Source organism: Vollenhovia emeryi, unplaced genomic scaffold, assembly GCF_000949405.1.
Source record: "Vollenhovia emeryi isolate VEMERY1.0 unplaced genomic scaffold, V.emery_V1.0 DF939175.1, whole genome shotgun sequence".
Taxonomy (NCBI): domain Eukaryota; kingdom Metazoa; phylum Arthropoda; class Insecta; order Hymenoptera; family Formicidae; genus Vollenhovia; species Vollenhovia emeryi.
The window spans coordinates 261,179-272,052 of record NW_011967191.1 but is presented as its reverse complement, the minus strand read 5'-3'; the positions used below and the strand labels follow the sequence as shown (position 1 = coordinate 272,052).

The 10,874-nt window shown below is 32.7% G+C and overlaps 1 protein-coding gene across 7 annotated transcripts in view; it reads left to right on the top strand.

Moving 5' to 3' along the window:
- Positions 1-10,874, top strand: part of LOC105563434 (octopamine receptor beta-1R-like) — an 82,590-nt gene that overhangs the window by 60,363 nt on the left and 11,353 nt on the right. For all 7 annotated transcript variants that reach the window (XM_012015034.1, XM_012015033.1, XM_012015032.1 and 4 more), the window contains one exon: positions 7,838-8,059. In XM_012015034.1, coding sequence (XP_011870424.1) covers positions 7,838-8,059 — 222 coding nt within the window. The remainder of the gene's footprint in view (positions 1-7,837; positions 8,060-10,874) is intronic.

Here is a 10,874-nt window from a genome sequence, read left to right as displayed (position 1 = left end):
TTATCACTGTCGGAGTCACAACAAAGGTTTTTACCAAGAAAACCGCAAGAAAATATCAAAATTCGGAAAAGTTCCTATTCTCCATAATTACCCTCTAATTATTTTGTTATTGTTACGTATCGACACGCAATAAATGTTCCCATTTTCATCAACTGGTATTGTTTATTTAATCGAATGTAAAATAATTGAAAGTTATTGAGGTTTCACACAGGTGGCAAATATTTTTGGTCAAGGCTGTATGTGTAAGCGGATACACATATTTGTAAAAGTTAATAAGTTTAACGTGAAAATCCATAACCATGAATGCAACGGTGTGTTCGATGCATTCGAAAATAATAATTCGCCATCTCGTGTAATGATTTTACTTTTATCGCTTTTCGTTGACACTTTAATTTTTCTTCTATAAATATATTAATTTTACTTTCCACGTTATATTGATTGACCCTAGTTTTCTCCTTACGTTACTAAAGAGAACTGTTGTATCTTCTTCCGGGGTCTTGGATTAGCAATGGTAATTGTCGGCTAGTGATGCAACTTTGTCAATTATGAACGATGACTTTAATACTTAATGCTCTTAAACTCAATTGCGCGTCGGACGATTATCGAAGTTCAATTACTTGCGGTCGTCCTTAATGGCAATGGCGAAGATTGCGGCTACGACAACATGAAGTGTTCGTTATCGTACACTTTCACAAACGACTACTTATCATTCGGCTAACAAGTTATACAAACACTATCAAGTGTAACTAAACCATTCATACATTTCGTATAAGTTATAACGGATCATATGACGATCGTAATTGTTATCCGGTTTTAAGTACTGCTAATTGCTGGCTAACGTAGAAACTTAATTTTTTCTATTGTTCTTCTGGGAAATAAATTTTATTCACTTACATAAGAATATTTTTAATTCATTATGAATTTAATTTATTATAAATTTCGTCGTGAATTTATTGTGACATCGAAGTTATTATAAATTATGCAAACAAAACTACTTAAAAGGACATTTGCACGGACCATTTTTCTTGAAGAAAGTTTGCATGGAAGAAGAAATATGTTAGTGCGAAGCCTTCTCATTAGAATATATTGATTTCATTAATTTAGTATATTTATTAAAGCATTTTTGCGGCAGTGTTTTCTTTTTCCATTTATTCGCAGATTATCTCAAGAAGCATGGATCATGCAAATACTTTTCTTCCGTGTACCGTATATTCATTGTAAGTTTTGAAGCGAAATGTGACAAAATCTGCTTATTACGTACGAGTACGTACACACACGGCAGGTAGTGTAATTACACTATAGTCTAAACAGGCCGCATGAGATTTCCAGACGGCCTACTTTGCCGTCACGAGCTCAAGTCCTCGGGCTAATATCAATTCGCCGTGTGTGTTTGTGTGGGATCTCGAGATGTGTACCGGAGGCTAGCAGCGAAAGTAGGTCACGCGCGCCGTGAAGATTTGTTGAAAAGAATTGCAAATAGCACATGCGGGATAGACCGTGATGTGTATGTTTAAAAAGGAGTCGGGGCGCAGTTTGCGACGCACTTGTTTAAATCGGGATAAGCCCTCGCTCCGGAAGACCTCGAAACGTTACCGAACTGCTCCGAGGGTTGGCTAAAATACCGACGTGTTATATTCCCAGGCCGATAAGAAGTTACGTACCAATGCATTAATCTTTCACCTTCGGAATATTACGTCAGACATTGATGTAATAATAGTATTATGATTTAAACAATAATAAACACATAACTCACAGCAGTAAACACGAAAATAAGTATTTTTATAATCTTCTTTGATATTTTATAATCTTCTGATATATTATATTAAAATCTAAGGAAATTAATATGCGAAAGAGACAATTAATAAGAAAATAATTATTCAATAATTATATAAACGGCTACAAACATCATATGAATATAAGATGTGATTTCGATGTATACACAGCTGGAAAATTTGTGTTTTCTTGTTAAAGAAAATGCCGGTTAAAATTTTTGTGTTAAATGTTTAACACATTTATGTGTTAATTTAACATATTCCTCTTGTGTTAATTGATCTCAAATGTAAAATTATTAGTAACAAATATATTAGTAACAAGATTTATCTGTTAAAATTTACAGAATAAAATGTTGATTTTGTTCTATGTAACATAAGTGAGAGTGATTTCAAACCGTCATTTGACTTGTTACATCTGTAAAATGTAAAAGTTACATTAAAAAAAATTTATTTTGTCATTAAAAATATGTTAATTTTACACAAAATTTATTTAAAATTATTTTGAGATTTGCATTCATTTTGTGTTAAAACATTAACAGAGTATTAGAGTGATCATTTAACATATCCATATGTGAAATTAACACAAAAATTTGTGTGGGTCGTTTTTTTGGGACATGTGATATCTGTTAAACTTAATACAAATTTTTCAACTGTGTACATTTTTGTCCTTTATGACAATTAGTTATGTGCTTCATGTATTCATATTAAAATTTTTTATATTATAGATTTGCTTTTCACAGACAGATTCTTTTTTAAGATTGACTCAAGTAATCCATTAGATGAAAATTCAAATATATAGCCGTCCATTTATTATTACCCTTCACTCGCTATAAAATCCGAGATGCTTCCGAGCATCATCTTTCTCTTATAACATTTCTGAAGTAGAAGTCAAATTTCCTTTTATTTCCTTTTCTTTGCCGGTTCTTGAATAAAAATCTTGGACGACCTGGTTCAATCGGTTACTTATTTTCGCGAAAATGAAAAAACGGACACTAACATCAAAGAAAACTTGTAATCTAATCTGCAAAAAGTTTCGAAAAGTAAAGTCGAGTTGGATCAAAGCAATGGATGAAGAAAGCTTTTACCCTAACTTCTCCACTGTGTGAGCTTACAGCTTATCGAATCGTGTCGGGTGCGAGTTTTCTCGGTGAGATAAGATTCCCCATGAATTCGTCGCGCGTACACTTGGCGAATCTGAAATACTGGGTGTATCAAAATTTCGGAACGTTTTTTGTTCCTCAGATTCTTAAGAAAAAATAACCTTATCATTTTTTGGAAGCAGCAATTGAATACAATTAAATATATTTATCTCATTTTATATCTTTGAAATTTTAATTACTACATTTTCTACAAAAATCATATGCCTGTTATATATTTTATATTTATATAATATCACGAAATATAGAGTAAAATAAATAAGCAAAATGTACAAGAAAAATATATAAAACATATTTTAATATTGTAATTATATTTTTATTGAATTTTTTTTATTTGCTTTTTCTCTCTGTCTCACGGAAAAAATATATTTTCTTGTTGGTTATATCATAATTTATTGGATACCTTGTATTTCCAAATGGCGCTGTCGACTATATCTTTTACGAGCGATTTTTGCCATTTTCCGCGGCCGGCGATATTTTATTTCATATCCTTGCTTTGCAATCATAAGTTTCATCCGTCTGTTTCGTTTTCACGACCGACCGACTGATTTTCTATTCTATTGCCTGTGTATACATAAAATATACATAGCCTCCGTTTCCTTTCAATCAAGGAAATGATATTCGTCTCGCCGATATTTATTCTCTGTAAATGTACAGACTCGTCGTTTCACTGTTTAATAATTTTGAAGTTTTTGTCAACAAAAATTTATAAAAAGGAACGCGATATTCTTTTACAGCGAATGCTCTCCCCCCCTCCTCTCTCTCTCTCTCTCTCTCTCTACAAAGTTTTGAAATTAGATTAATTATTATAAAAAACTAGAGGAAAATTATTTTCCAAGAAGAGATAGTTTTCCTTCGAATACTCAAACGTGATTCGACTTGAAAATATCTTTATTTAGCTATTTTACAATATCTATTTTATATAATAGAAAATAATTATTAGATATATAATACTTTTCTGTGTAAGAATATTAATAAACCACAACAGAGATCGATTTTCATTACATAAGTGAGTTGAAGATGACTTTTATTGTCGGTTTTTACGTATATGTATTTTATAACGTACGTATATTAAAAGGTAATCACGGGCTATTTGTTAAACATTCATGTAACATAACTGCATAAGGCAGACGATAAATGATCTCGCCGTAGTAATCTTGCGATGGATATTTCACCACCGACGTCGCTATCGGCGGCCTTATTTCGTGCAAATTACGATCGGACTATCCGTATGGCAGCGAAATACCGCGCATAACTATGTAGCGGTTAAATGTACCTATATTCTAGATCGAGCGTAATGCAGCGGCAAGTCTTGATTTAATGAAGATGAATATACTGCGCATTGTTTCAATGAAGCTGCAAATTTACACATTTGTTTAAGTCTTCGAATCAGCATCTGGCAATGTTTATACGGCTGTAATACAGGAACAAGTGAAAGTTTAATGGAAAAATAAGATAAAATTATGGCAGATTAGATTTAAATACTAATGAAATTGAAATAGGAATTTTTGAAATTGATGTAATTCTGACACTAATTCTGTTAGCAATTTTACAACAATTTTAGCAATTAACACATTGTTTAAAATTTTATAGTCGATTAAGTATAAACGTGATGAATTTCGCGAAGACGAAATATTTTTACTAACGAAAATGTCATGATCGTTTATTTGTTAAAATCTGAGAAGTTTCCAATCTTTTTATACTCGTGTAACATCAAATTTAGCTTCGGCCAATGCTTTCCACGTTCTTCTCATGCTGTAGAGAATGTTTATGAAAAAAAGAACCTTAGTCGAGAAGCATCTTCTAAGTTTGCGCCTGTTTCGAGAACGAGCGTAACTTCGTATCTGAAACAAGAGGTTTGTGCGATATTCTTTTTGTTAAAAGCTATAGTTGCTGAGATCCAAAGTAATATGGAAAGTTCTACTTGATCTGAAATTTTTAATTGTACATACCGTTTATCGAGTTACGAGGTCAGACTTGGATATTTAGTTTTTAGTGAACAATAGAATATCAAGATTTTAATTTATCTATTGGGCTACGATTATAAGGAAAGATTCGTGTTTATTGTTGATTCTAGTTTTATCTATCAATGAAATGAGAGAATATTTTATGACTTGCTATATATGATACAAAATATATTCATAATATATTGTATGTTGAAGGAATTCCCTTTTCCTCTCTCTCTCTCTGTGTCCCTGTCTCTCGTTCTGAATATATTAAATCAAGATATTAATATCTACGCTCTGTATCTACGCGGATTTCTGAACTGATGCATAACGGGATATACGGGCAACTGCCAAAGTTTAATTGCGTTTGCCTCTAGTAATGAGGGAAACTACTTATTTGTAAACTACTCATTTATAAACTACTTATTTAGGATATGCTAATGAGTGATTTAAAGTTCACAAACTTCGATATTTCAGCATTTTAATTCTAATTACATCGCCAATATTCTCGGAGTTTTTATTATAAATGCAAATCTTTATGATGTACCATAAACTAATCGTAATTTCCTTGTTTATAATAATCCCAGAAGTTGAAGATTAGATGATGGTATTAATGGTGTTTCGATAGTGTTTGTAGATAATATTACCAATATTGTCTAAAAAAACTATATTTGAAACGATAGATAAATAAAATATCAGGATAAATATTTAAAAAATATAAATAAGCAAATATATTCGGAAAGAGAAGAATTACAAGTACGCTCAATATTGAAATAACAAATTGTAGTTAAATAAAGGCGCGAGAGTGCAACATGATTTGTGAATATATTATAGTATAAACATAGTTAATTGTAATACATTATATAGTAATTGCAATACATCATATGGACGTTTCGGCTACGTTTTGAGTTACCTTCATTGTATATATTCTCACTTGATCGATGACGAAAACTTTACGAGTAAGTCGTAAAAAAATCAGTAATAAATATATTTATGCTGTAATATTCACACGCGAATAACCGTGTTTCATGCCCCTTTTATCCATATAATTTGCTGTATTCGATAAAATAAAAGTGAAACAGATTCAGTAATAAAATTTTTTAATAATATTTTATTAGTATGTTTTCTCTTTCTAACCAAATAAAATATTTTTTCTCTCGATTTGTTAATATAATTGAAATCTGCATCTGTTTTGCAAATATTTTGCGATATTAATTCTTGCGAATGCAATTTTAATTCAAAGTTGCGTTTGCCTGTGAATCAGCTGTAAGTGCGATGAAACGAACGTTGTTAAATCGCGCGGGCGAAGTAACTAAATCGAATAACGAATGCAATATTTGAATGCAAAAGCTCACCAACAAGTACATACGACGCGCAATTTTCTAGATTATATGTATACATATATCATAGAAATATACAAAAGTAAACACACACAATACATATATTGTGTGCACGTATATTTTCTCGGCATGGAATAGTGTTATTTCAGTTCTCAAATCCCAAAATGATTCTAATTTTCGAAAAGCAATCAAAATTATATGTTGCATTTTTTAATTTTAATTGTTTGTTCTATTAAATATTATTATTTTATCACTATTATTATCATCCCATAATAACAATAATCTGATGATTTTTAATCTTAAAATAATCTCCGATTAAAATAAAATAATTCTTATGGCTTAGCAATAAAATTCTTTACATCTCTTTTTAATTCTTCTTAATTCTTGTAAAATTTTTCATCAAGCCGCGATGAAAAATCTAGGTCGAAAGGTTAGAGTTCAAGCCTGTTCAATTGTACTGCGGCGAATTCAAAATGGAAGTAACAATAAAATAATCGTATGTTGGGAAGACATTAAATTTATGCGGTTTAGCAGGCCGAAAGGTAGCATGAAGTAAACTTGGATAACAGCCAAGTGGTGATAAAACTACAGTGCATCGTACTCGCGGTCGAGAAGGTCGAAGTTGAATAAACATCGGTGACACGATTTAATCAGAGAGGAAAGAAATCGCGTAATAATTTGGCAAAATGCAAGCAACGCAATAAATGCTTGAATCTAATATTGACAACTTATCAATTTTTATACGAATATTTATTTGGGGATTATTCGTGTCCAGGTATAATTTTATCTAATTTTGAAATTTTATTTTTTAATTAAAGGTCTCGAATGTTATCACTTTTAATGGCCGATAACGCCACATTGGCGTTATTTGTGTGCCGATCGTAAACAGCCGCTGACGCCACATTGGCGTCACACATATCCATTGTTTATAAAAAGAGTCGGTTAGCGGTGAAAGTTAGTCGCTCGACTATTCAACCGTTAAAGTGTGGAGATAATATTATTGACGACCGCAAATATGTAGCCTAGGATAAATATGTAACCTAGGATTATCGATAACATGTACGAATCGCAATAAGCTCGAATTCTTGCAACACACCATCGTTTCGTTCTTGAAATCGAATATGAAATTGTTTGTGCTGCTCAATGTTTCGTTACCTATCACCTCGAACGAGAGTATAAACGATTATTTATGCAAAGATTACAAATATATGCTTTAGAACAAAGGGATGTTAGGATTAATATTAGGAAAACTATTGCACTTTGTGGAATAGAAAAGATACTTATATTTAATCTCTTTAATATTATTTGTACCAAGTTATGTACTTGACTCATTATCTATAAATAACACCGAAGGAATAAGGGAGCTAATTGTAAGAGCCGTGACATTATTCGTATCTAATTTAATTTCATTCTTTAATGTATTAAATGAAGTTCTGAAGTAAGAATTATTATTATACAAACTTGCTAAATTGGATTCTGGATTGCGAAATAGAAAATATTAATTAAACGAAAAGCATTATTTTATGAAATCCGATGAATATCATATTTCACATCATGCTAAATAATTGTACCATTGTTATTTATCAGATAATAATTCGATATTTATTTTATTTATGTTTTAGGAGCAAAGTTGCAGCCGCTCTACTAAATAAACATCTGCAAATCAACGGGATCTCGGCTGGTCTAACGTCTCTGCCGACCGTAGACCAATCGTCGCCCGAACCGCAGCCGGAAGAACCGCCGATGGCTAGTAGCAGCAAGATGAAAAGAGAGCGGAAGGCAGCAAGAACGCTCGGCATCATCATGTCGGCGTTTCTGGCTTGCTGGCTGCCTTTCTTTCTTTGGTAACGTAAATTCAGTATCATTTTTTCAAGTTCATTCGCCAAAATATCTATTATTCTATGGAGATGCAGGTGTAATCAGTCTCTTTATTTTCTTCTCTCCCTTCCTTCCCCCTCTCTATTTTATTATATTCTATTGTTCTCTATTATTATATTTTTTCCATTTCTTTCGGAATTGTACGTTTACGGTTTCATTATCGAATATAAAAGAGATGAATATCATGTGAAAGAAAGGTTTCTGGTAGAAAGAAAATTATACTTACTCGTGAAAATAATTTTTGTCCGTTATTTAATTGAAATTAATTTTATGAAAAATTAACAAACTGACAAATTGCATTAAAGAACCTTTGCTTAAGTAATTAAAAAACTAAGTTGTTGCTTCATAAAAAAATAATTAATGGAAGAGTGCAATCATTTCTTTCGGTATTTATTAAAGTCTGAAATGATAAGTTTATAATTTGATCGATAATAAAGCAAGATACAGAACACGTGACGAAAATGCTATTTTTCTTATCAGCGTGTATCACACGCTGCGCACAATCTGTCACGGTAATTAACGTTATTTTCTCATGCTAAATAGCGTACAGTATGTTGGCTTCGTATTCACTTCGTGTTCGCTTCGTTAATTACATGGGTGGAACATACGCTATATACCGTTGGCGTGACGTTGTGTTATCTTCGAGAGGATTCTTAAACGCTTTTAAAGAGACACGCACACCCACTGGGACTTGTAATCCTTTCACCGTTTTAAAGTTTTTAATTATTTTTATTACACTAAATTAATTGTGCTGCAACTTAAAAGAAGAAAACGACATTACCCATTTCGTTTTATTGTACAGGCTATTTTTTTAACACTGTTGGTTTTGTTAAGGAAAAAAAAAACAGCAGACAGATGTTCTGTTTCACTTCGAATCCGATGGAAAGTTCGTCGAGAGAAATATTTCGTTCGGTGAAGAATCTTAGAATGGAACGTTTTCGGCGAAAGAATGGTCTTGAAATTCGATAATTAATTTTGAACGTAAATAGAACACCGAGATACAGCGTGTGTAGGTTGCATCTTCATTTCGTCCCATTTTCGCTCCGTTTTCGCAAACAATACGAGGTGCAAAAGCAAAAAAGAAAGAAAATAGAGAAGAAAATATTGTATACACCTACTGCAACGTTCGCTAATTGCTTAATATAGAGTAAGCTAATTAGCTCAATAACTTTTTCGAATGAGACATGTTGTCGAATCTTTCTATAATACAAATTATAGAAAGACATATTGATTAAAGTATAATTTAATATTAAATAAGTAGATAAAAATGAAAGCGAAAATTTTACAAAAAATAATTATATGTTGGCGAACGTAATGCAAATTCGAAATAAGCTTATTCATCACGAACGATATATCGTCGCGAATCGTCAGTGATGGAATCAATTACTTCTTTTTCGGAAGAATGATTGCTATTTTATAAAATTACCGTGATTTCATGAAATTACATGTGATTTCGTGAAATTACAGATGATTGTTTGAGCAGACATTCGAGAATTACTTGCATTCATCAAAGTTCTATAGAATTGTTAGAGATTTTACATGAGCACAGAAAATTAAGTAATCTTTTATTGTAATAAATAAATTACGAGATGCGAGATATTACGGAGATTTTAGTAAGTGGATGATTGTGTACAGTAATAAAGTAATCATTCGTAATTTTCCACATAGAGATAATCTCCAAGTTATATGTAAATTTCCGTGTACACAAAGAAATGCAATTACAAAATCGATGAGATATCGATAGTAGACTTAACACATGTAAGACGTGCCTTAAACACATATTCTTTCAACTATTTCGATTCTTTGATTAATTTGAGCTCGTCTCTTAACGAAACGTCTATTAAGCTGACACAGCCACTTCAGCACAATCGAATAAAACATATACAGAAATTTAGTGCTCTTTTGTTGCTAATTTGTTGCTCAATTCCCGATTTTGTTGTTCCAGCCGATTCGAAGAAAATTGTGTGTGTGCTAACTTTAGATTAAAGTTAGCACACACATAAAAAAATAAAAAACCCAACACGTTTTTTAGCCCGAATTTGTTGCTAATTAGTTACTCTATTCTAGATTTTGTTGCTCCACCTCTAACCCTTGAAAACCACCCCCTAACCCTTCTACACCAGCACAACACTTTCAACCAGTGAATTAATTAGATATCTCGAGGAAAGATGGTTCCTCGATTTTGTTGCTCGCCACACGCGATGAATCCGATTTTGTTGCTCCACCCCTAACCCTCGAGAACCATCCCCTAGCTTCCCTAAATCAGCACACCACCTTCAAAGAGTGAATAAATGATATATCTCGATGGAAGACGGTTCCTCGATTTTGTTACTCGCCACTCGCGATGAATCCGATTTTATTGCTCCACCCCTAACCCTCGAGAACCACCCCCTAGCTCTCCTAAATCAGCACACCACCTTCGAAGAGTGAATTAATGAGATATCTCGAAGGAAGACGGTTCCTCCATTTTGTTCCTCGCCACTCGTGATGAATCCGATTTTGTTGCTTCACTCCTAACCCTCGAGAACCACCCCCTAGCTCTCCTAAACCAGCACACCACCTTCAAACAATGACTTAATGGGATATCTCGATGAAAGACGGTTCCCCGATTTTGCTGCTCGACACTCGCGATGAATCCGATTTTGTTGCTCCACCCCTAACCTTCGAGAATCACCCCCTACCTCTCCTAAATCAGCACACTTTCAAACAGTGAATTAATTAGATATTTCGATGGAAAACGGTTCTACGATTTTGCTGCTCGCCACTCGCGATGAAACCGAT